General features: G+C 42.3%; 1 protein-coding gene across 3 annotated transcripts in view; it reads left to right on the forward strand.

Annotated features, from left to right (window-relative positions):
• Positions 1–27,867, forward strand: part of klhl17 (kelch-like family member 17) — a 78,736-nt gene that overhangs the window by 8,852 nt on the left and 42,017 nt on the right. For all 3 annotated transcript variants that reach the window (XM_060938307.1, XM_060938308.1, XM_060938309.1), the window contains exons 2-3: positions 5,343–5,604; positions 9,453–9,574. In XM_060938307.1, the coding sequence (XP_060794290.1) occupies positions 5,391–5,604; positions 9,453–9,574 (336 nt within the window). In that variant the 5' untranslated portion in view covers positions 5,343–5,390. The remainder of the gene's footprint in view (positions 1–5,342; positions 5,605–9,452; positions 9,575–27,867) is intronic.

The raw sequence follows: 27,867 nt of genomic DNA on the forward strand, positions 1-27,867 counted from the left end.
GGTACAAACAGCGCGAATCACAACTTAAATGAGTGCGGTTCAGTTTGACATTATTGTCAGTCCGTTAGATAAACATTTTATTTTATTAAAATCAAAAATTAATATTTAGAGCCTGTGGGCTACAAAAATAATAGTCATTAAAGTAGCCGGCTGGACTTAATTGTGTAGTCGGCTGTATGGCCGGCAGCCGGCGCTTGTGGAAAGCCCTGTCGAATCAGCTCTGCGCATGCGCTGTGCAGCACAAAAAAATGGCAGCCACCATGAAGGAAGGAGATCCGGAGTTTTCAAACATTTGCTTAAGTGTGAAATCGCAAAATGGTATTCTAGCGAACAACAAAATAGTAAAGATTCAGAAAAACAAATCATTCAGTGATCATTTTAATAGTGTAATGTCATCCGAACTAGGCCTAACGCTCGATTCAGAACTACAAAAAGTCCGTGTGTCGGACATTTTAAGTACCTTTGTAAAAGTTTTGCAAATGTTGCAGTCAGCATTTAAAATGCTAACTTAAAGTTTTTGTACAAGTTTCAGTTGATTAAACCGTCATTTTATTAAATGTGTCTGCTTTTGTAATAAAAAAGTACTGAAAGAAAAAGCAAACACAGCATTGCGATTTTCTTATCCAGCCATTAAAAAAAAAATCCCTCCCTCCCTACTGAAAATTTTTTTGCTGACCCGGTGGACAGGAAACGGATTTTTTTTTTAAGGATGGCCTTGGATTCAAACATTGTGACTGCATTCTGATTGTCACATAGTTACAAGTTTATCCGATCCTTATATTGTGTTCCGAGTGTGTGAATGCCTGTCAAGGAAAAGAAATGAAGTACTTCTACTAGAATAGCGTTTTCTGGTGAATGTTTACAAGAACAATAAGTTACATTAAATTATGTACAGGGTTTTTTCTAGAAAAATTTAGTATGAGGGCGCTCACCATGGCGAGGGAGCGAAGCGGGGGGGGGGATGGCGCCGGTTGTCCGTCCCCCTCTCCGCCGTGTGAAGCCTTTGAAAAATTGAGGCTACAATGGGACATTCTGAGGCTATCTGAGAGGGAAATTGTAACAAATTGTCTGTCAACATTGAAAAAGAAAGAAGTAATCATCTTCTGCCCCGGACAGTCTTTGGCTTTCTTCCGTTTCGTGCCGCCCGCGGGATGACATCTTTAAATGCCCAAGTGTCAACAAAAACAACTCGCGAACTACTTCTGTCAAAAGCTCCCGCGCCGGTGGGTGAAAGGTCATTCAGTCTCGAGAAATCTCGCTCTACAAGTCAGCTGACCTTGTATGTAACCCATGTCAAATCTCGCGAGAGCAGCCGCGACAAGTAAACAAACATGGCGCCTCAGTCTGGAAAACGCCAATTCGGATTGTTTTTGCACCGTCTGGCGGTGTATCTACTATGATTGGAATATTTTTGGAGTAATTATAACGTATTTGATGATCAGACACATTGTCATGTGGTGTTGCTGGGATGTTTTCACGGAGAAAAGATTGTTTTGAGAAAGATTGCATGTTGTGCAGTAGCATATAAGTGCATGGCCTAAGTGTGACTTGGGGTTCAATCGGCACTTCGGTAAGGGGGCGCACGCCGAGAGTAAGAGGGCGCAGCGCCCCTGTTCCCCGGTTTAGACGAAAGCCTGATATAGTTTTTTTTTTTTTTTTTCAAAAGAGTACGTTTTTGCGTGACTTTAGATTTGGTCTTAATTTTTTTTGGAACATGGTCTTAAAAAGTCTTAAATTTAACTTGGACAAACCTGTAGACACCCTGTAATAGGTTCTCTCATAACTTGCATCATAGCAGGAGGTTTGGTTAAACATTTCTGGCACTTCCAGAGCTTGTTGGTTGCAAAAGTCCCAAATCAGCCAACCATCATGTTCAGTGATCTGAAACGGCCAATTTTAACTCGCAGCAAATTAATTCTTTCACAGTTTGTGATGTTTATCTGCAACCATTTTAACCTGCAAACTGTTAGCTTTAGTTAAGTTAATCCCAACCTCACAGGGCTCGACATGAACTTTTAAACCCACTTGCCCTGGGGGACAAGTGGGGGTTAATTTCCACTTGCTCCCCAATATTATCACTTGCCCCCTATTTTGCGAGTACTTCTTTTTTAATTTTTTTTTATTTATTTAAATTTTTTTTAGGAAAACCATAGAATAGTTGTGAATTGCAACATAAAATGAAGATCACACATTGAGTTGAAGTTTGGTTATTGATTAAGTTTATTATTAAGTTTGGTTATTGGTTACTTTTTACTTGTAACGGACAATAACAATTTTATAATTGTTTTTCTTCTTAAGCAAACTCTTCCATCCTCACTTTTGACTTTCTGTTCTTGTAAAATACATTTTAAATACAATCGTGAATTTCTCTGGAGTTTTCAGGCTGAGCTGCTCTCCTCGTATTCTGTAACCACTCATTTCCTCGTTGTTCTTGAAGCATTTGTTTCTATTTGTTAACATTTTTCTTGATAGCGGGGAGACAGTAACGCCTTTTATCTATTTCTCTGTTTGAACAAGCAAAAACAGCACAAAAATTAACCGTATTGAAGACGGATTAAGCCTTGCTTGCATGAAAGACGGTGTCTGTCTGACCCCAGCTGTAATTATCATGTGATGCGTGATGTCATGCACAAGGGGTCTATAAACAGTATGCGTACCGTACTACAACTGCGGGGGTATATAAAATAACTTGCAAAGCAGTAAATGAAATCGAGACTAAGAAAACAGCCAAGACGCAATGGCGGATATGTAGTGAGGGACGCTTTTGGGAACTGAAATAAAAGATCAAAAAGTCTAATTTTTGTGGTGCTAGATTGTAATATATGCTCATTCCAGGTTGCCCAGTCAGGCATGTCGAGGACATATCCCACTTGCACGAATGCATGTTTTACTTGCCCCGGGCAATCGGGCAGTCCTTAATGTCGAGCCCTGCCTCACCTGTAGTATTTAAAGACCTAATAATCAGTATGTGTTTAATCAGTGCCTTAAATGTCTTATGCTTCATCAGTTTGCAGGGATTTACCTATTAAAAGACTTATTAAATACGAATATGATGTTCTAAAACGCTTTAAAGTAAGGTTCAGCTTCCTTTAGCTGAAAACATACAGCACTTGCATACAACTTTTGTGCAGTCTGTTGTTTTTTTCCAACATTGTAGCTTGTATAGATAGTGAACATTTGGGGAATGTGTTGTTTGTTGTATTATGCTTTTAAGGAGATATTACCCCAGCTCAATCTGGTCGAGTGCCATTAAATGTGTATACGATGGCAAGTTGCGTTTTCAGAGGAATTGCTTAATTTCTGCTGTTATTAGTTTTCCACAGGCAGCTGCTGCTTTTTATGACCGTTCTATCACCAATATCGCCAATCTTCATAGGATTGTTTTAGTCCACGGTGCATGTCGAGCCATCAGTTTCTAATAAGAAACATTTTATACACGTTCTTATTGTTTTCCAAAGACACAAAGCAGTTATTATTTAGTCATAATTCACCATCATTTAAATTATGAAGTAGTACTCATAATTTATTAAGGCACTTGGTTACTGCAGCAGCTCTGATGAGGCCGCTTTCATAAATGATGCTGAATCTGCTCTTCGGGGAGTGAAAGATGGTGGTAGGGAACTACTTCCTGGTGGTTAAAAAATGAAAGGAGCCTATAATGTGTGGCTCCAAAAGGTGCTAGAGTTAGCATTAGCAAGGACTGTCATGATCTCATTTTCAAGTGCACTCAGCCATTCATCTACTTGAAAACCAAGTTATGTACATGTGAAATTCAGGACGTACTGATTTACGAGTGGTCAAGAGTATCTTTGTAATGAGTTCTCATGAACTTTTAAGCATTGGTGTTAGCATCATCTCATCTCATTATCTGTAGCCGCTTTATCCTGTTCTACAGGGTCGCAGGCAAGCTGGAGCCTATCCCAGCTGACTACGGGTGAAAGGCGGGGTACACCCTGGACAAGTCACCAGGTCATCACAGGGCTGACACATAGACACAGACAACCATTCACACTCACATTCACACCTACGGTCAATTTAGAGTCACCAGTTAACCTAACCTGCATGTCTTTGGACTGTGGGGGAAACCGGAGCACCCGGAGGAAACCCACGCGGACACGGGGAGAACATGCAAACTCCACACAGAAAGGCCCTCGCCGGCCACGGGGCTCGAACCTGGACCTTCTTGCTGTGAGGCGACAGCGCTAACCACTACACCACCGTGCCGCCCTGAGCTTGATTTTATTTTTTATTTTATTTTTCATGGTTTATTTAATAGGGACCATGCATATTGATGAACATTGTTGTATAAGAATACAGCATGTAAATATGCCAGAATTAGTAAAATAACTACTTTTCATCTGCAGTCCCCAGACAGGTAACATAAAACAAAGCATAAAAGAGACAGCTAAACATTCATCTAGCACTCACTCACTATAATGATGACATAGACATTGCCACAAAAACAAATACACACACAAAAAAAACAATGACAAGCAACAAAGAAAACAAGGACATTAATACTCATTCACCTGTACATTGACATTTAAATGGTGAAATATTTGGCAATTAATAGCGAGTGCATCTCTGGTTTTCTAGGAGCCACTGTTTTAAATGAGTTTTCAAAGTGTTGTATGTTGGACACTCTCTTATTGGGATGGGCAAAGTATTCCAGAAATTACCTCCTATTATTGACAATACATTTTGCCCAAAAGAGGTGTGTCTAAATGGAATTATACAGTCCCGTTTTACAGAGGCCCGTGTGCTACCTCCACTTTCAAGTCTTCTAAAAAAGCCATGCAGTGGAGGGGGTGCAAGATTGTATAACACTTTGTCTTTGTACAAAAAACAAACATACTTGAAGTTTTTAAAATTCTCAAAACTTAACAGTTTGTGTCTCTCTAGGATGCTGCAGTGATGAAATGACAGAGGCTTTTTATCTAATATTTTTATAGCTTTCTTAAAAAGGGATTCAATACTCTTAAGCGCGGTTATGTTAGTTAGTGACCAATTCGTAAAACAATACTCAATATGTGAAAAAATCATAGTATGTAAAAACAGCTTGGCAGCTTTTGTGTCAAGATATGGTCTAACTTGTTTAAAATTCTGCAGGTTGAATTTGACTTTGCTTACAACCTTTTTTACATGACTTTTAAATGTTAGGGTTGAATCATAAATCACTCCTAGATATTTAAATTCGTTAACAATTGATCTTGCAATTGTCCTCTTCCTTATACTTCTCTTACTGCTTTATAATTTGACTTAAAAATCATCTTTTGCATACACTTTGAGAGTGAATAATACAACAGTCACTGGTTAAGCAGGAGCCGTGTTTTTGTGTGCAGTTGCTGAAACCGAGGCTCAGGCAGCAGCAGGCCTCGGAGCGCAGCGCCATGATGGAGGGAGGCATGCAATTGCTGAATCGTGATGGCCACAGCATCTCGCACAACTCCAAACGCCACTACCACGACTCCTTCGTGTCCATGAACAGGATGCGGCAACGTGGCCTGCTCTGCGACATTGTGCTGCACGTAGCCAACAAGGAGATCAAGGCCCACAAAGTGGTGCTGGCGTCCTGTAGCCCTTACTTCCATGCCATGTTTACGAGTAAGTGATCTGACAGTTTATCTCATCAAATACAAAAAAAAAAAAATTTGAGAACTGTTTAAAATAAATTGGACTATCTCAATATGTTGGTTAAATATTTTTCAGGCTGTGTGTTTTTCTTATCTCTACATTATGTATAATTTGGTCTGTATGAATATGCGCATCTAATTCAATCACACTTGCATTCCAACTGCACGAAATCCTTTTAAGTCACGAAAACAAATACAAAACCTCTTATTATAAATATTTGAAACAGTTTCTGATGTCATTATAGTTAAAGTTAATACTCTTGGTGTTTGTCTCAGAGCTGAATTTGTTTCAGCTTCATCCTGAATCACTTCCTGTTTCACCTCCTTTCCCATCGGCCTATGTTTTCCGTGTGTATTCTTTTCCCTTTCCGGTCTTGTTCTGTGTTTCTTATTTGTCCTCATCACCACTGGTATGTGATGGGACATCTCAGGACAGAGTGGACAGTAGTTGTTGGGGTTCACCCAGTCGGAAACGGTCAACTTACTTCTCGGGACCCCCGCTCTCGTACCACCCAGACGTCTGGGGGGGGTTAGTCGCCAAGAAAGACAGGAACCCCAATGTAGTTCACATCTTTATTCGCAAGTTCCCCCTCAATTGGACAAGAATACAGAGGGTTATTATATACGAGTGTTATCTGTGTGTAAATGACATCACTGTTTGATATCTATGTGTGTGTGTGTGCATAAATGTGTGTATGTGTGTGTCTATGTGAGTGAGTGACATCATTTTGATATCTGTGTCTGTGTGTGTGTGTGTGTGTGTGTGTGTGTGTGTGACATCTTAATTACATCACTGTTCTAATGGAATGTTCAGATGTATGTGTGTGTGTGTGTAAATCACAACATAATGACATATTTCTGATGATACGACATGATAGCAAGGTACAAACAGATTTTAAAGGTCATTGCTTACGTACACCCCTTCAGGTCAGATAGAACATAGGGCGATATGTACTTAAGATGGTGATGGAATTTTTCAACAAAGATATGTTATAAGAAAGTAAACAAAAAATAAGAACAAACCTAAACAAAGACAGTCATAAGCAAAACATCTCATATCAAGAATATGTTCTTAACAATCCTAAATGATATTCTGTAATTATAAAACTAACTTAAAACTATAAAACTAACTTAAATCATTGAATGCATCTTATATCTAACAATTAAATCTAAATCACTGCCATAGTATATGCAATAGTCCAAAAATAATAAAGGATCTTAACACTTTGTTCAGCAATAAGGCTACCATTACATCCAACATTCAATCATTTCAACTTCAGATTCAACATTAAAGAAACTGGTTAAGTCTAACAATCTTAAATCACAATCCTAGCTATAAACTAACTTAAATCATGGCTTTAAATCTAACTTTTAATTCCCAATACACATTGGCTATGCAGCTGTGGTTGTGTGTGATATCAAAGGCCATTGTGAGTGTGTGTGATATCATCGCAGACCCTGTCGCCATCTAGACACATCTCTGATCAACAATACACATTTCATATCAAAATAAACAAAATGTTCACAAACAATGTCCAGCCGAGACATAAGGTCATTTTAACTGAACAAAATTAATCCTTAATTTTGTCACAAATAAATTACTGCCTTCTTGGTCAAGAATTCTACTTATATAAACCTAACAGTAGTGTACCTAGTGTTCTGATCTTCCCATACACCAACAGTCCTCTGACCTCATCTCTAACCTCTGAGCAGTTCATTTCAACCAAAGTGGATGAGTAACCCTTTCTGTGATGAGGAGAAAGTACTAGAAAGAGACAAGGCGAAATACAGCTTTTTTTCTCTATATATGTTACCTCTGGGTGATATTATTCGTAAACATTGTCTTAGTTTCCACTGTTATGCTGATGACACACAGTTGTATGTTTCTGCAAAACCTGATGAGAGACACCAGCTTAATAGAATTGAGGAATGTGTGAAGGACATTAGACACTGGATGCTTATTAACTTCCTTCTGCTTAACTCTGACAAGACTGAAGTACTTGTACTAGGACCACATGCAGCTAGAAGTAAGTTTTCTGATTACACAGTAACTCTGGATGGCCTTTCTATTTCTTCACGTGCAGCAGTAAAAGACCTCGGCGTGATTATTGACCCCAGTCTTTCATTCGAAACTCACATTGATAACATTACCCGGATAGCTTTCTTTCATCTCAGAAATATTGCTAAGAAATTTAATGTCACTACATGACGCGGGAAAACTAGTTCGTGCTTTCATTACTTCCAGGTTAGATTATTGTAATGCCTTACTGTCTGGATGTTCCAATAAGTGCATAAACAAGCTCCAGTTAGTTCAAAATGCAGCAGCAAGAGTCCTTACTAGAACTAGAAAATATGACCACATCACCCCTGTCTTATCCACACTGCATTGGCTCCCAGTCAAATTTCATATTGATTATAAAGTACTACTATTGACCTTTAAAGCACTGAATGGTCTCGCACCACAGTACCTGAGTGAACTTCTGCTCCTCTACTATATGACCCGCCACGCCTACTTAGATCAAAAGGTGCAGGCTATCTGCTGGTACCTCGTATAGTGAAGGCTACATCAGGGGGCAGAGCCTTTTCTTACAAAGCCCCACAGTTATGGAACAGCCTTCCAAGTAGTGTTCGGGAATCAGACACAGTCTCAGTGTTTAAGTCTAGGCTGAAAACATATATCTGTTTAGTCAAGCCTTTTGTTAATGGTGTTTATGAGGTAAAGGTGTAGACCTGGAGGGTCTTCAGACAGAGTGTTTTGGTAAACTGGGATGTACGGATGCTGTCAGTCCCCCACTCGCTTGCTCACTCGAGTTTGTTGACGGTGTAGTGGCTGGCTGCTTTATGTCCCGGGGCTCCCTCATGCCTGTGTTACCTTCTGGCTCTCCCCTTTTAGTTATGCTGTCATAGTTAGTTGCCGGAGTCCCTGCTTGTACTCAGTGCAATATGTAAACTGTTCCTACTTATTCAGGTGACACTGGGCATACCTAACAACCTGTGTTTTCTCTCCCCCCCCCCCCCCCCCCCCCCAAAAAAAAAAATCTTTCCCTCTGAGTTACATGTCGGTCCTGAGATCGAGATGCTGACCTCTTCTGCTCCTCGGACCTGCCTGATCCATCCTGGTGCCCTGCGTCTGGTTGGAGTCTCATCGCATCGCTCCTGTGGAGGACGGCCCCATGAGGACAGTTGAAAGTCACACCTGGAGGACGCTCTGGACTCTTACAGTAATGCTTTTATGGCTGAGGACTACAGTTGGCTTGCTACCTTTAGGACTGCAGTTGTCATGAACGGTTTTTCACTCAAGTTTCCATCAATGAAGAGTTTATAACATCAACGAAACCGACTTCATGTTAAAACTGTTAATGTTATAGTCATGCTGTCTGTTGTTGCCCAAATGAGGATGGGTTCCCTTTTGAGTCTGGTTCTTCTCGAGGTTTCTTCCTCATGTCGTCTGAGGGAGTTTTTCCTTGTCACCGTCGCCACAGGCTTGCTCATTAGGGATAGATTAGGGATAAAATTAGCTCATGTTTTAAGTCGCTTAAATTCTGTAAAGCTGCTTTGCGACAATGTTTATTGTTAAAAGCGCTAAACAAATAAACTTGACTTGACTTGAAATACTATACATATAAATGTGAATAAAATGCCTCTTTGACTCTGGAGCTGGATTTGATACACACCTTGTTTTGCTCAAGTTACTTAATTTAACTTAAATGCCAGGCTTTATTATCAGCATGCCTTCTAACCTCCTGTCAACCTGACCTTTCTTTTATGTCAAATGTGCTACTTGAAAATGTGTGTGTGTGTGTGTGTGTGTGCTTGCAGATGAGATGTCGGAGAGCCGGCAGACCCACGTGACGCTGCATGACATTGATCCACAGGCGCTGGAGCAGTTGGTGCAGTATGCCTACACTGCTGAGATAGTAGTGGGGGAAGGCAATGTGCAGGTACAATTTAAGGGTGTCTCGAATGGCAGAAAAATCATAGTATGATGCTCGAAACCATTTTCACAACAAGTACGCATCATTTCAATCTGGGCAATATGAGATTATATCAATATTGTGATCTACAGTGGGGTCAAAAAGTCTGAGACCACATTGAAAATCTGGGATTTATTACCTCTGGTTATGTTTTCAGTGCGGTTTGTTTGTCTGCCTGTAAACAAGATTGCGCAAAACTGATTTCCATGAAACTTGGTGGAAGGGTGTAGCATGGGCCAAGGAAGAACCCATAAAATTATGGAGAGGATCCAAGTCACGGACTGTATCCATGAATTTAGTTTCCTTTTCACTAACGTTGTGAGATACAGCATTCGACCTTAGCGGAAGGCTGCACTCAACAACGCCATCCATCCATCCATCCATCCATCCATCCATCCATCCATCCATCCATCATCTGTAACTGCTTATCCTGTTCCACAGGGTCGCAGGCAAGCTGGAGCCTATCCCAGCTGACTACGGGCGAAAGGCGGGGTACACCCTGGACAAGTCACCAGGTCATCGCAGGGCTCACATAGACACAAACAACCATTCACACTCACATTCACACCTACGGTCAATTTAGAGTCACCAGTTAACCTAACCTGCATGTCTTTGGACTGTGGGGGAAACCGGAGTACCCGGAGGAAACCCACGCAGACACGGGGAGAACATGCAAACTCCGCACAGAAAGGCCCTCGCCAGCCGCTGGGCTCGAACCCGGACCTTCTTGCTGTGAGGCAACAGTGCTAACCACTACACCACCGTGCCGCCCCATATATCTTAAAATCTAATTTTATTTATTTATTTATTTAGCTAGCCTTTATTTTTCCAGGAAGGTCCCATTGAGATACAATATCTCTTTTGCCAGGGAGTCCTGGCCAGAAGTAGTGGATGGCAGTCGTGTTCACTAATGACGAAATATAACCAGTGTAGAAATAAGATTGAAGATGAGCAAGATTATACAACACGATGTGGACTCATTTACAGAAGGATCATAAATTAATGTTACACCATATTCAAATGCACACACAAACATTTACACTACGTTCACACTGCAGGCTGAAGTGACTCAAATCCGATTTTTTTGCCCATATGTGACCTGTATCCGATCTTTTATTGACAATATGAACAACACAGATCCGATTTTTTTCAAATCCGACCCAGGCCGTTTGGATATGTGGTCCTAATTCCGATTCCTATCCGATCTTTTCATATGCGACTTCAGTCTGAACCGCCAGGTCGAATTCATCCGACTTGCACGTCATCAGCAAGCCACAAACGTCACTATTCTGCGCTGAAGTAGGCGGCGGGTCTCTCAAAAAAAGTTACAACAACATGGCTTTGATGTTCCTTTGAACGGAGGTTGCAGTCACTACCCCGCAGAACGCCTGAGCCAAAACCCTTGCCCTCTTCCTTCTCAACCTCCTCCTTAACATCAGGCTATTGTGCATGTTCTGGCTCCGTCGCGACAACAACTGCATCATCGCCCGGTACTCCATGCTGGCTACTGTCATACACAGGAAACTTTAGGTTACTTCCGTAAACACTGGCCATGCTCACTGCGTGTGACGTCGTCGTATCCTGCAATGCGCATGCGGAACACTTTTAGGTCGCTTTTCGTTCATACTGAGGATCACATACAAGTCGCATATATTCGTTAATGTGAACGACCTCACAAAAAAATCGGATTTCACAAAAAAATCGGAATTGAGCATTAAGCCTTACAGTGTGAACGTAGTGTTATACTTAAATAAAAAAAAAAAAAACACAAAAAGAAATGCGAGGTCTCAAACTGGAATAAAGCCGGAGTGTGATGAGTTCCCGGAATCCAAAAACTGGATTATATTCCATATCACAATCTGCATCATTATATTCCATATCACAATCCAATAGTAATCATCTGAGATCCACATGAAGGCACATAATTCTAATAGGTTTAGAGATAAAATACATATAAAGTGTATCCAGACACATTAAGTGGTTGTGGTTGCTGATTTGCATATCGTAGAAGGGTCGACTGTTGTCCTTGGTTGTGGATTATGCTCTCTGAGTGCCCATCTAGGTTTTATTTAAAATTGGAACTAAACAGAAGGTTTTAGAGTGTTTTGAAATATTTGATATGAAGAATATAACAGTTCAATACCTTGGATATTTAATATTCAAAATTCTGCACTGTTTCCACGTCCAAGTGTGATCTTAGCCAGGTTAACTGCTTTTTACAAAAAGTCCGATTTTCCTCAAATTCTTATCTCTTCTACTAAAGTATGTGTTCAGACAACACTGATAGATTTGATCGAAAATGGATCAGCAGGTTTCAAGGAGTCCATGCCAGCTCAAGTGCACACTGTCATTAAAGCAAAAAGGGGACATACGAAATACTAAAAATTCAAATAAATATTTCCAAGATTCTATTTTTCACTCAAGTTGTCAGTAATATAGAGCGGCGGCTACAATTATCGACACCTTAACCATCTTTTGGCCATTGCCAAAGTAGAAAAGACTTTCAATATGGACATTGTGCATGAATATTTACTCAAACTTCAACTGGAAAAAAAATAAAGTTGATTCCCGATTACTTAGCGGATCAGATCATGTGACACCGTTCCACAATTATTGACACTTTTGTCCACGGTTATCGACACCGTTCCATAATTATCAACATCCATATGATTATTTATAAAAAAAAAATAGTCAGTATGTGATATTAAGTTAACAAAACATAATTTTTATTTAAAATTTGTTTTCCATAGACTTATATTTAGTACAAAATACCTTTTTATATAAATATATCGGGGCGGCACGGTGGTGTAGTGGTTAGCGCTGTCGCCTCACAGCAAGAAGGTCCTGGGTTCGAGCCCCGGGGCCGGCGAGGGCCTTTCTGTGTGGAGTTTGCATGTTCTCCCCGTGTCCGCGTGGGTTTCCTCCGGGTGCTCCGGTTTCCCCCACAGTCCAAAGACATGCAGGTTAGGTTAACTGGTGACTCTAAATTGACCGTAGGTGTGAATGTGAGTGTGAATGGTTGTCTGTGTCTATGTGTCAGCCCTGTGATGACCTGGCGACTTGTCCAGGGTGTACCCCGCCTCTCGCCCGTAGTCAGCTGGGATAGGCTCCAGCTTGCCTGCGACCCTGTAGAAGGATAAAGCGGCTAGAGATGATGAGATGAGATGAAATAAATATATCGGGGCGGCACGGTGGTGTAGTGGTTAGTGCTGTCGCCTCACAGCAAGAAGGTCCGGGTTCGAGCCCCGTGGCCAGCGAGGGCCTTTCTGTGCGGAGTTTGCATGGGATAGGCTCCAGCTTGCCTGCGACCCTGTAGAAAGTGTATAAAGCGGCTAGAGATAATGAGATGAGATAAATATATCGATGTCGGTGTTTACGTAAATGAGGAAGTAATTCTAATGTTTGTAAACAAATGAACTGATAATCTCATCTCATTATCTCTAGCCACTTTATCCTGTTCTACAGGGTCGCAGGCAAGCTGGAGCCTATCCCAGCTGACTACGGGCGAAAGGCGGGGTACACCCTGGACAAGTCGCCAGGTCATCACAGGGCTGACACAGACACAGACAACCATTCACACTCACATTCACACCTACGGTCAATTTAGAGTCACCAGTTAACCTAACCTGCATGTCTTTGGACTGTGGGGGAAACCGGAGCACCCGGAGGAAACCCACGCGGACACGAGGAGAACATGCAAACTCCACACAGAAAGGCCCTCGCCGGCCACGGGGCTCGAACCCGGACCTTCTTGCTGTGAGGCGACAGCGCTAACCACTACACCACCGTGCCGCCCTAATCAGGCGTGCAAACGGCGTGCTTTTCGGCGCATTCCGCTTTTTCCCTGGCATTTTGGGCGACTTGTGTAATTCGTGCAGATCCGAAGAGTTTTTTTTGGGGGGAGGGGGGGGGTTTGCTCTCCGGTAATCCACTCTGGTAGTAATGATAGACCCGAGTACTGTGCAGACCATACAACATTTGGTTCCCCCTGGTGGATATATGGAACCATTGACAGCAGAGATAATAAGATTGACAGTGTAGCTGCTGGCTGCTGTTATAATATTCAACAGCGTTCCGTTACAAACTGCTAGCTGCTACACTGTCAGTGGATGGAACCGATGGCTGGGCAATCTGGTTGCTAAGGAACGTGACTCCCGGACTTTTCCTCAGATAGTTGTGTTCATTTATCAACTTGCTGAATTTCATCTACTAGTGTGTATTTCTTTGGAGCCTCGGTGACTGGGAGTAAACGATCAGCGTTGAAGTGGAAGTCATTTACTCGTCTACAATCAAAGCGTAAGTGTTAAAATAATTGTGCATATATATATATATATATTATTAACTTTGTCTCTCGTAACCTATCCTCCTTCATCTAACCATATTAGCCATGACCTATCCTTGGGGTAAAAAACGCCCGAAAAACGTAATGTTATTTGAGGAGTTGCATGATGACTGTATATGTTCTCAACGTAGTGTCTACATGGGTTAATGACTATTGTTTTTTGTTCCTAGATAATATTTAAGTGCCGTAATACCGTTCTATACGTGCAAGAATTGGTCTTATTAAAGCTTGTGGCTGTCTGGCTTAGTTAAAATGCTAACCATTAGCACCCGACTAGCTGCTGTTTTAGAACATCGAGTGATCAAATGGTAATGTGTAACCCATGTGTGTGTGTTATACGAGTTCGTGGTGCATACATCCAAGGCACTACACAAACTTCAGGAAGTGGCAAAGAAAAGGAAGAAAAAGGAGTAAAGATGGACTGACTTTGGGGTGGGGAACTGAATTAATAAATAATAGTAATTAATAAATGTTCTGTTTTGTTGAAGCTGTTGTCTGACTGATATTTTGTGTGTGTGTGTGTGGTGGGGGTGGGGGTCTGCGTCGCCGCGCTACCTCACTCTTTTTTGACCATGGTTGTGTTTGCATCCCTGCCTAATGTTTAACCTGCGTCAGAAAATTTTTTTCTTCCACTTTCTAAGTATTTTCATAGATCACATTTTGTTAATCATTGGCTGTTGTCTGTCTGTATTAATTTCTAGTTTTGTAGTTTACCAATAATTCAAACAATGCTCCAAGTTGTTATAATTAGATTCATATTGGTGAAGCTTCAGTATTTTCAAACAAGGTTTTTTTATTTTTTTTTTAAATTGAGATTTTAAATTCACATCTAAAAATATAAAATGTCTATTGATATTGTAATATGTGCTAGATATTTACAACAAACTGTTTTCTGAATGGAATAGAAAAATCTGAATATTACAAGCATGTAATTTTTATATGCTAGGAATTTAATTCTGGTCGAATTCTATTTATTGCAATACGATTCCATATACTCTATAAACATTCCATTCTGTTATGAATCAGAAAAAAAATTCTTATAAGTCACAGCACTTTTTTTTTCATCTACTTCAGTAATGTTACGTAAAGATTTATGGACAACAGTTGTAAATGTCACTTAATTCCACAGGGTGTCGATAATGGTGGACACCGGTGAAAGTGACTTCTATTATCGACACCTCACGTGACTTCTCAAACGCGCGTTTAGATACAAAATGGTGACTGTCAAGCGAAAGAGTAAAAAACAAAGTAGGTTTTGACAAGGAGATCATGAAATATCGGTGAATTTGAGAAGTAAAAACATGTCCATGAACTTTTCACCATGCTTACCTGCGACGATAACGTCCGGGTTTTCCTCAAATTGCTGATTGTGCTGAAAAAAAACCTCCATCACAGGCAACGAGCTGTGTCATCAGACAACAAGATCAAAGGGCGAGGAGGGTTTTCCGGTTGATTAATTAACCAATAATAACTGTTGTAACTGAAATTCACCTTTGTAAAATTGTTTTTTATTGGTAAATCTGAAAAGGTGTCGATAACTATGGACTGTCGATGATTGTAACCGCCGGTCTAGTTTGTAATGAAAATGGTTGTATTAAATTAGAAAAGAATGCAACATAGAAGCATTTTCACGAGTGGTCTCAGACTTTTGGACCTCACTGTATAAAATGTAAAGATGGCTTTTCTGAGAGTATTGTGATTGTCGGGTGTTAGTGGGGTGAAATAATAATGCTGAAGAAATTCAGACAGCATAAAAAATTGTAGACCTCCGCAAGTCTGGTTCTTCCTTAGGGGCAATTTCCAAACAATGTAAGACACCACGAGCATCTGTACAATGATTGTATGCAAATATATACATTTTGGGACCAAACAGCCACTGCAATGTTCAGGACGGAGGCACAAATTAACTCCAAGGGATTAAGAAATTAACTCCAACTTTGGTCTGAAAGGTTCAACTGCAGAGATGCCTACTAGTACGGATTGGCCGTATTTTGTACGGAAAAGTTACGTAAATACGATGTTACGGCAAACAGTGTTATTCTGTACGGAATTATTATAAAGTCTTAAATTCCAGTGAGTTGTTTTTAAATGTCCAAGCGACTTTTTCAATCCATGCGCGATTCACGGCTAGGCTACTTATTTTTATGACAACCACACATGCTGTGTGTGACATGCGCAGATTCCGCGCATGCTGTGTGTGACATGCGCAGATTCCGCACATTTGTTCGCGCTGTTTTCGATACGGTAGAATGGCCGTGCATTACACCCAGTCAAAAGGGCAATGGATACGCGCACTGCAAACTGTGTAGAACTGACATTAACATCACTCATGGTGGTTGCGATGACTGCACGCGGCATGTCAACTACAAAAAAAAAAATGTGGAGTATGCTGAAATGGTGAGTCAGGCGGAAAGTAAATCTGGGGTTATCCAGCAGTTTTTTACGAAATCTGTGTATGAAAAGACACGGAACGTGACACGTGCTGAAGCGGTGATGGTTGACCTGTGCTTGGACTTGAACTTGCCAATTAGTGCCATGAAATGTGAGTTAAACTTATTCAGTTTCTTTTTACATGTCTGATTTTTATTCACTGAAATATCAAACACTGGCTGTACTTCTTTAATTCAAAGTCTTTTCAGTGTTGCAAGTACAAATGTACATGTAGTCTGATCAAAAACAGAATTTTATGATTAGTGCTGTTGGGATTGTGGCAAAAAATTGATCATTCCACTGTTTTAAATACAATTATAAATGTCATTTTATTCAATGTCTCTTCTGAAGCATTATGCTGAAGTATTTATATATTGGGACATTAAGATAACAATGTCGGACTCTCTTTGGCATGAAATAAGAATTTTTTTTTAAATTTTATTAGAATCCGTTAACAGGTAGAACATTTTGCCAGGCAATATAATATAATACTTTTGAGGAGTTACATTCAATACCAATGATTGGTAGTCAACCGTAATGTCTGCAAACAGGGAACACTATTGTATTTATAAAAATGTGATATATTGTATGCTCTAGAAATTTGTCGAGTGGAAATTCAGTTGAGATGGCTGCTCACGTTTTGTTTATTCAATTCACACAAAACAGTTCTTTTTAATAATTTAAATGTTAAACATATTGGTATATACACCTCTTTATAATGGAAATGCACATAAATTAATGTTACTGAAAGTCATTCCAAAATACTGAAAAATGTTTTCAAGAATACTGAAATTCAAAATTTGGGGTAGGCATCTCTGCAACTCATCCCCAAGCAAACAACAAAATTAAAACTTGGTCACAACTCCGTCTTCCAGTAGGACAGTGATCCTAAGCATATATCCAAAGTTGTAATAACATGGTTTCAGAAACAAAGTGCTGACCTGAATCTTAGAGAAAATGTATGAACTGAACTAAAAAAAAAAAAAACACGTCTGAGCAAAGAAGCTTACAAACCTGACTGAGTTATAGTACTTCTGTCAGGAGGAACGAGCAACAACTCTGCATTGTGAGCAGCTTGTGGAAGGCGATGCTAAGCATTTGATTTAAGCAATTAAAAAGGCAATGCCACCAAATACAAAGTCTATGAAAATTTTTGACCCGCTGAATATCTGATACAGTATGACGGTGTATACGACGGGCCATTATAGGAAAAAAAATGGAGCTGAGGAAGGGGGTAATATTCTGAGAAACAAAACCCGCAGCATTTCCAATATTAAAGTCATACATTTTATGAGGAAAAAAACTTGGATATTCTCTGAGATTATAAAGTCATAAATTAGCGAGAGAAATAAACTCAGAAGTTCCAAGCTTAAAGGAACAGTCCACCGTACTTCCATAATGAAATATGCTCTTATCTGAATTGAGACGAGCTGCTCCGTACCTCTCCGAGCTTTGTGCGACCTCCCAGTCAGTCAGACGCGCTGTCACTCCTGTTAGCAATGTAGCTAGGCTCAGCATGGCCAATGGTATTTTTTGGGGCTGTAGTTAGATGCGACCAAACTCTTCCGCGTTTTTCCTGTTTACATAGGTTTATATGACCAGTGATATGAAACAAGTTCAGTTACACAAATTGACACGTAGCGATTTTCTATGCTATGGAAAGTCTGCACTATAATGACAGGCGTACTAACACCTTCTGCGCGCTTCGGCAGCGCATTGATATCTGAGCTCCGTATCAGTGCGCTGCCGAAGCGCGCAGAAGTTGTTAGTACGCCTGTCATTATAGTGCGGACTTTCCATAGCATAGAAAATCGCTACGTTTCAATTTGTGTAACTGAACTTGTTTCATGTCACTGGTCATATGTAAACAGGAAAAACGCGGAAAAGTTTGGTCGCATCTAACTACAGCCCCAAAAAATACCATTGGCCATACTGAGCCTAGCTACATTGCTAACAGGAGTGACCGCGCATCTGACTGCGTCTGACTGACTGGGAGGTCGCGCGAAGCTCGGAGAGGTACGGAGCAGCTCGTCTCAATTCAGATAAGAGCATATTTCATTATGGAAGTACGGTGGACTGTTCCTTTAAGAAGTCACTAATTTACTAGAAGAAGAAAAAAAAACACCTCAAAAATTCTAAGATTAAAAAGTCTCAAATTTTCAAGGAAAAAAAAGCCCCTTGGGAAATGGTGTTTTTATCAAGGAATCAGATTGCTTCACTTTGCAATGTTGGATCGTAATCACACCACTGATGCCATGAATGAGCCAAGAGTTATTGGAAATGCACTTTCCTATCAGTAGGGATAAAATTAGCTCATGTTTAAAGAAGATACGCAGAACCATGACCTCACTTTTTGACTATAAATGCCTTGAGACCTCAAGAATGGCACAGGAATAGTTTTAAGTGTTAACAATAAATGTAATATAGTAATTTTTACGATTAACGTGATTCATATAGGTAGCGTTCTGAGTGAATGACCTTGACATCTGCAACATCACAGCAGGAAGTCTGTCGGTCTCATCGCCATTTCCGCTATACTAAAACACAGAGCTGACTGCAACTCCAATCCTCCATTTTGAGCTAATTTATCGCCATGTCACGTAGATGTGTTTTTAGCCGGTGCAGCAACATGACAGAAGGTGGATTTACGTTGCATTCATGGCCCAAGAATGTTCAAACTGCAAAGATTTGGACGCGTTTTGCGAGAAGTTCACGGGCACATTGGGTGCCTACGAAGTGGTCTCTCCTGTGCTCAGCACATTTTACTGAAGACTCGTACGAGACCTCTGATCTGTTGAGGAGCGTTGGCTATAAGCCCGTATTGAAAAAGGGTGCAGTACCAGCAATTAAAGGAAAAGAAAACTACAAGAAAAGTATTTATTTATTTAAAAGGAAAGTAAGTTCAGTTGCACCAGTTCTCCCGGAGTGTGAGCCAAGGGTTGTTGCTAAAACACTGAACGGGACAGGACGCAACAAGACACATTATTGCTCGGGCAGTGACCTCCATGTCGTTGTTGCTAAATCCGGTGATGTCCCGTCCCGGGTTTTAGTAATTGCCTGAGCCGAGCAGTAATGGTGGAGTACTCAGTATGGAGAAAATGGAGAATGAGTTGACCAGCCATCTGATTTCTCCGCTGGATATGCTTGCCTCAGCAGCAATATCTCGCCCTTACGTGGAAGAAGTGAATGAATGGAGAACTGAATGAACAACTGAAAGTCAGATTGTTTCAAAACAATCGGCCACAGGGTCGGCCTTCAAGAAGCGAGAACACAGACGGGTAAAAAGCGACTCTCATTTGGTTACAAGACAACAAAAACAACAACACTCGTTGTTTACCTGCATTTAGATTATACATGTAACTTGTATTGTGTGTTTAAGTTCCCGGTATAAGATTATTTAATTTGCTTCAGAATGTGATTGTCTCAGTTCATCTGATTATTTAATTAGCCTTTTACGTTTTATCAGTGAAAATGCATGCATGTACATGTATGTTGCATAAGTTATAACACCTATCCTGTTTTAATGAGAGTCAACCCACAATCAATGAAGTCAAACCAGTCTTAGTTGAGCAAGTCGGTGACGGTATTTCTTACTTTCACCATAAATGTTTATTTATATGACTTTGGTCTACAGCTGTCAAAGGCCTCGGCCTTAAAACCGGTTCCCGCTGCGCCGTCACGCACTCAGGGCTGGCTGGCTCAGCGGGGCGGCTCGAATGCCAACTTTGCGGTCGATTTTAACTCTCAAAAATATATTTTTTTTATTCCCATTTATGCAGCATAAAAGAGTCAAGGATGGAGATACTATCCACTCGAAATTTATTTAAAAATAAAGGTTCTGCGTATTTGCTTTAAAGTCTTTTTTTAAATTTCTGTAAAGCTGCTTTGCGACAATGTCTATTGTTAAAACGCTATAAAATTAACTTGACTTTTCTCCTCAATCACACAATATAAAAGAATAAATCGCTAATCGAATTTCAATTGCATTTCTCAGAATGCTTTACAGCCAGGAAACACATGATTGATTTCACGTGCTTCCTGGATGCAGCTAGAGATGAATGTATATATAAACCGCACAGGTTTTTTTTTTATCCACATTTTTTTTTTTTTTGCCTGTTTATAAATGTATAATTATTGTGCAAGAGCAGTTTCCCATGACATTCACTGCATGGATTCTTCTTCCTAAATCTTTGCTACTTTGAAACAGCTGAGCCGAGAGTTCTAGGAAATGAAGTCTTTCCTCATCTAGCGTGCCATATAAAAGAATAAAGTGCAAAGACATTTTCTCCTACATTTCTCAGAATGCACTGCAGCCAGGAAGCAGGAGAGTTTATATATATATATATATATATATATATATATATATATATATATATATATATATATATATATATGAGTGATTCCACGCTTATGGGTACTGAAATGGGGACATGAACTTATTCACCTAAAACCATTTCTTTTTTTACCATCAGGTCACAAAACATGTAATCTTTAATGAATGATATGTTAAAAGATAACTTTAATTTTCTGAGATGTAATAAAAACATATTTATATGCCAAAGTCAAGCCTATGAGTTCCAAAATGATGTCTGTTACATTACTTCTGTTACGATTGTCCATCTTGCGTCTGTTACAAATTAATTACAATCTAGCTATATACCATGTTAATCTTATTGAAAGAATGTGTATGTTTATTCTACTACACATGTTTATTAATTATATTTGCTAAAACATCACCTTCCTATGTTTCAAAAAGTAATTCTACATTGTCAAAATTGAGAATATATATGTCCACAACACTTCTGTTACGTTCTGACTTTGGCATATAAATATGTTTTTATTACATCTCAGAAAATTAAAGTTATCTTTTAACATATCATTCATTAAAGATTACATGTTTTGTGACCTGATGGTAAAAAAAAGAAATGGTTTTAGGTGAATTTTTAAAAATAAGTTCATGTCCCCATTTCAGTACCCATAAGCGTGGAATCACTCATATATATATATATATATATATATATTGTTAGGGTTTTGCTGGGATTCGAACCTGGTTCGTTGGTGTGATAATCCAGCAAACCCCCACTAGGCCACCAGGGGGATGACTCAAATGCAGAGGCGTGAGGCGGAAGTAGAAAAAGAATCAAAAGGTTTATTTAAACTATATACACTATATACAGGGCAAAACAAAAGACAAAAAAAAACCAAAGAGTATAATCCAAAAGAAAAGCAAAGTGCAAAAATTCAAAAGCTAAGAAGATCAAAAAACACAGTACAAAGGAAACTGGAGATAAACATAACAGCACAAAGACTCCGTGACAAGAGGACTGAACTCAGGGGTATAAATAGACAAACTAATTAAGGACACAGGTGAAGATAATTAGGCAATTAACACAAACACAAGACACAGGAACAGTGGCGGCCTCTAGAGGCCAAAATAAACACGACATGAAAAGGAAATAACAGCGGCCTCTAGAGGCCAAAACAGTCCTAGTCCTAACAGGACCCCCCCCTCTAGGAGCGTCTCCTGACGTTCCCAGGGCGATCCGGATGGGCCGAATGGAAGTCCCGACATAGTTCTTTATCAAGGACATCCCGAGCAGGAACCCAGCAGCGCTCCTCAGGACCATAGCCCTCCCAGTCCACCAGATATTGCAACCCGCCGCGGACCCGGCGGGAGTCAAGCAGGCGATTCACAGTGAACACAGTCTGCCCCTGGAAGATGCGGGGGGGTGGGGGGTTCCTAGGGGCAGGGGCATACGTAGACGTCAGTACGGGCCGTAACAGGGAAACATGGAAAGTGGGGTTGATCCTCAGAGTCCGGGGCAACTGGAGCCGGTAGGAGACAGGGTTCACCCTGCGCACCACCTTGAAGGGGCCAATGTAGCGAGGAGCAAGCTTGCGGTTCTCCACCCGCAGTGGAAGGTCCTTAGTGGACAGCCAAACACGCTGCCCAGGGCGGAAAGCGTGTGCAGGTCTTCTATGGCGGTTGGCCTGAGTCTGGTTGGTTCTGGAGGTCTGTATGAGGGTCTTCCTGACCTTGCTCCAGGTCTTGCGACACCGTCTCACATATTGGTTGACCGAGGGCACCCCCGCGTCCTCCTCCTGGTCCGGGAACAGAGGTGGCTGGAACCCGAATTGGCACTGGAATGGCGACAGCTTGGTGGCCGATGACTGCAGGGTGTTGTGGGCGTACTCCGCCCATGGCAGCCAGGTGCTCCACGATGTCGGGTTATCCATAGCCAGGCCTCGCAGGGTGGTTTCCAGGTCCTGGTTGAGCCTCTCCGTCTGACCATTGGACTGTGGGTGAAACCCAGAGGAGAGGCTGGCAGTGGCTCCGATGACCTTGCAGAACCCGTGCCACACTCGGGAGGAGAACTGGGGCCCTCGGTCTGAGACGATGTCCTGTGGAAGACCAAAGACTCGGAAGACATGATTAAACAAAAGTTTCGCAGTTTCAAGAGCAGAGGGGAGTTTGCACAGTGGTATGAAGCGGCAGGCCTTGGAGAATCTGTCAACTAAGACCAAAATGACCGTGTTACCTTGTGACTCAGGGAGACCCGTGATAAAGTCGACTGCCACGTGGGACCAGGGACGCCGGGGAATGGTCAGAGGATGCAGGAGACCCTGGGGACGCTGTCGTGGGTTCTTGGTTCTGGTGCAAACCTCACAGGACAGGACAAATGACCTTACTTCCTTCTCCATGTTAGGCCACCAGAAGCGTCTTTTCAGGAAGTCCAGGGTCCTCCGAGCTCCCGGGTGGGCGGTGAGAGGGGAAGAGTGACCCCACTGGAGAATCTTGGCCCGGGCTTGATGTGGGACGTACAAGAGGCCTGGTGGCCCCGTCCCAGGACCGGGGTCCTGGCGTTGGGCTCGTCGGACAGCCTCCTCAATACCCCAGCGGACAGGGGCCACAATCCGGGACACAGGGATAATAGGCCCGACTTCATTCTCCCTGTTAGTGGCAGAGAACAGTCTGGACAGTGCGTCAGGTTTGGTGTTCTTGGAGCCGGGGCGGTATGAGAGGGTGAAGTCAAACCGACTGAAAAACAGGGCCCACCTAGCCTGTCGAGGGTTCAGTCTCTTGGCTTGCTGGAGGTACTCCAGGTTCTTGTGGTCAGTCCAAACCAGGAATGGATGTTGTGCTCCCTCCAGCCAGTGCCTCCACTCCTCAAGGGCCAGTTTGACCGCTAGCAGTTCTCGATCCCCCACATCGTACCGGGACTCAGCAGGACTCAGGCGGTGGGAGAAGTAAGCGCAGGGGTGCAGCTTTCCTTCCGAACGTTGAGAGAGCACCGCGCCGACACCACTGTCCGAGGCGTCCACCTCCACGATGAATGGTTGGGAGGTGTCCGGGAGAACCAGAATGGGTGCCGTGCAGAAGCGGTCCTTGAGGTCTTTGAACGCCTTTTCTGCCTGAGGAGACCAGCCATAAGATCCACCTGTCCCTTTGGTGAGGTCTGACATGGGTGCTGCCACAGAACTGAAGTTCCTGATGAACTTGCGGTAGAAGTTAGCGAATCCTAAGAACCGCTGAACCTCCTTAACGGACTTGGGAGTAGGCCAATCCCGGACGGCCAGGGTCTTGGCAGGGTCCATTTGGAGTTGGCCTGTCCGTACAATAAATCCCAGAAAGGAGACCTCGGGAACATGAAATTCGCATTTCTGGGCCTTGGCGAACAGATTGTTCTGTAGCAGCCTCTGGAGAACCTGGCGGACATGGTGGCGGTGCTCCTGCACGGTCTTGGAAAAGATAAGGATGTCGTCGAGGTAGACAAAAACGTATAGGTTAATCATGTCCCTTAAGACGTCGTTGATTAGGGCCTGAAAAACAGCTGGTGCGTTGGTGAGTCCGAAGGGCATCACCTGGTATTCGTAGTGCCCAGACGGGGTGTTAAAGGCAGTCTTCCACTCGTCTCCCTGTCGGATACGGATGAGGTGGTATGCGTTCCGTAGGTCCAACTTGGTGAAGACGGTGGCGCCTTGGAGCAGGTCGAAAGCTGTGGACATCAGCGGAAGGGGATATCGGTTGCGCACAGTGATCTTATTCAGGCCCCTGTAATCAATACATGGTCGGAGCCCCCCATCCTTCTTGCCGACAAAGAAGAAGCCGGCTCCAGCAGGTGAAGTGGAGGGTCGAATAAACCCAGAGACCAGGGCATCTTTGAGGTATTCCTCCATGGCCTTGCGTTCTGGCTGAGAGAGTGAAAACAGTCTGCCACGAGGAGGGGTAGTCCCAGGGAGCAAGTCGATGGCACAGTCGTAGGCCCGGTGCGGAGGAAGAACGGCGGCCCTGCTCTTGCTGAAGACCTCCTTGAGATCCCAGTACTCTGTGGGAACTTGAGATAACTCGGTGAGATCAGGGGGCTCGGCAGGAGACACAGGAGAGCTAGAGAGCAGACAAGAGGCATGGCATGCAGGGCCCCATTCCACAACCTGGCTTGTTACCCAGTCTATGCGAGGGTTGTGGCGAGTAAGCCAAGGAAGGCCTAGAATAACTGGGAACTCAGGTGAAGGAATCAGGTGCAGGGATATTTCTTCCTTGTGACCTTGAGACTGGAGGAAAACTGGAGAAGTAACTTGGGTGACTCTTCCATCACCTAACGCTTGGCCATCGAGGGCAGACACAGACAGTGGGACTTCAAGAGGTGCAGTCGGAATATTGATGCTTTGGGCGAAGTGAATATCCATAAAGTTCCCAGCCGCCCCTGAGTCTATCAAAGCTTGACAAGAGTGGACAGACTCACCCCAGGAGATGGAGACCGGGATGTAGATTCCTTGGCCAGGGAGTCCGGGAGAGAGGGTAGGCCCCGTCACAACCCTCCCTCGGCTGGACGGGGCGGTCCTTTTCCCAAGAGTTCGGGACATGATGCTCGGAAGTGACCAGGCTTGCCACAGTAGATGCAGCACTTGTCCCTCCTTCTGCGCTCCCTCTCAGATGCGGAGAGGCGAGTACGACCCACTTGCATGGGTTCTGGACAGTCACTGAAGGAGGTAGACGGTCTCCAGGTAGAGGTAGGGAGGCTGGGGGGGCTCAAGGCTTGGTGGCGTTCTCTCATCCTGTTGTCCAGACGAATAGCATGTGAGATGAGGGTTTCGAGGTCACTTGGGCATCCAATAGAGGCCAGACCGTCCTTGATGGGGTCAGACAGACCATGGTGGAAGGCTGACACCAGGGCAGTCTCGTTCCATCCACTTACTGCTGCGAGTGTTCGGAACGAGATGGCGTAATCTGCGACGCTTCCTCCTTGCCGGATGGACATGAGCTTTCGGGCTGCGTCGGTACTGATGTCTGCCTGATCGAAGACCCGAAGCATCTCTTCAGAAAACAGCTGGAAATCAAAGCACTCAGGTCCCTGTCTTTGCCAGATAGCAGTAGCCCAGGCTCGCGCCTTACCAGCTAATAAGGTGATCACAAAGGCAATCTTGCGGCGATCCGTAGTGTAGGTGGTAGGCTGAAGCTCAAAGGTGAGTTGACACTGGGTAAGGAACTCTCGGCACTCACTGTGCTTGCCGTCATACCTCTGTGGTGCAGGAAGGCTGGGTTCGCGAGGTGAAGAAGGCAGCATTGCAGGAGGCACTGGAGCAGGAGTGGGAGCTGGATCAGGAGCAGGAACTGGATCAGGAGCAGGAGATGCAGGCAGAGATGTCAGCTGTGCCAGGGTTTTCCCAATTTGCTGAAGCAGTTCCTCGTGGCGAGCGAGGGCCTCACGTTGGCTGGTGAGCGTACGTCCATGAGCGTCCATGGTCGCTCCGAAGCGTGTCAAAGCTGCCATAATTCCCTGAAGGTTGGCCGGGTAGACAGTTGAAGCAGCCTCTGCTGAGTCGGTCATGACGGAGTCTTTCTGTTAGGGTTTTGCTGGGATTCGAACCTGGTTCGTTGGTGTGATAATCCAGCAAACCCCCACTAGGCCACCAGGGGGATGACTCAAATGCAGAGGCGTGAGGCGGAAGTAGAAAAAGAATCAAAAGGTTTATTTAAACTATATACACTATATACAGGGCAAAACAAAAGACAAAAAAAAACCAAAGAGTATAATCCAAAAGAAAAGCAAAGTGCAAAAATTCAAAAGCTAAGAAGATCAAAAAACACAGTACAAAGGAAACTGGAGATAAACATAACAGCACAAAGACTCCGTGACAAGAGGACTGAACTCAGGGGTATAAATAGACAAACTAATTAAGGACACAGGTGAAGATAATTAGGCAATTAACACAAACACAAGACACAGGAACAGTGGCGGCCTCTAGAGGCCAAAATAAACACGACATGAAAAGGAAATAACAGCGGCCTCTAGAGGCCAAAACAGTCCTAGTCCTAACATATATATATATATATATATATATATATATATATATATATATATATAATATTTATTTCATTTCCTTCTCATAAATTTCTGACTTCTTAATCTTTGAATTTCTGGCTTTTTAATCTCAGATTTTGAGGGTTTTTTTCCCTCGCAAATTTATGATTTTTATAATCTCAAAGAATATGAGGTTTTTTGGGGGTTTTTTTCTCGTAAATGTACAACTTTAATCTCAGAAATTCAGTTTTTTGTCAGAATATTACCCCCTGCCTCAGCTCCGTGTACCTACAATGGCCCTAATATGCCATCGTAGATATAGTAAATAAATCCGTCTCTTATTTTACAAGGACGTCTTATGGACGTAAAGCAGATTGCCAGCAAATAGCACTGATTCATCAAAACTTTTTTACAAAACTATACTTTTAATCAACATCTGCAAAAAGAAATGAATTCCTAAGGATAAGGAGTTAGAATGAAACATCCACAACATTTATTTGATTATCTAATCAGCAGCTTGTTACTGTGAGAATAAAGAAGTTATGAAGGTATCGGCGATGCCTGATACTCTCAGAAATATTTATTATTAGTTTATGTTAATTGCTTTTATATTGCATCATCATATTGCCCAGACGTAATGCATCTTATTTCTTTCATTTTTAAAAAAAAGTGTATGCATTATATACTTTCAGTTAGCATCTTAATGTTCTATAAAGATACAGACACAGACGTATGGAATCAATTTTGTGCCAAAATGTTCATACAATACTTTTGAAATATCAAACAAAAACGACAAATCAAAATACAAAAAAACAAAAAAAAAGTCAATTTTTTTAGACTGGCAAACAAATTATTCATGTAATCGTGCAAAATATCAGTCTATTACTCTTCAGAAACCTTTTTTTTTTGTTCTGCATCTTTCTCGGTTTTGCTTGACGTAATTTATTTTGGTTGCGATTCCAGCTTTCTCGTTTGCGCTCCCTGACTTTTTGCTTGCAGTTTTGGCACAAACTTCACGTGTGGGTGGGCTGTCCAGGAATGCATTCCCATTGGCTAACTTGTGTTTGACTGACAGCTACGCTCAGCCATTCCCTACTCGGATTCTGGCGGACTGTTTGACGAGTGACCGATCCATTGACGGTAAACAAGGATCGAGTGGACTTCAGTGGCGACTATGATATTTA

The sequence above is a fragment of the Neoarius graeffei genome, chromosome 13 (genome assembly GCF_027579695.1).
Source record: "Neoarius graeffei isolate fNeoGra1 chromosome 13, fNeoGra1.pri, whole genome shotgun sequence".
Lineage (NCBI taxonomy): Eukaryota > Metazoa > Chordata > Actinopteri > Siluriformes > Ariidae > Neoarius > Neoarius graeffei.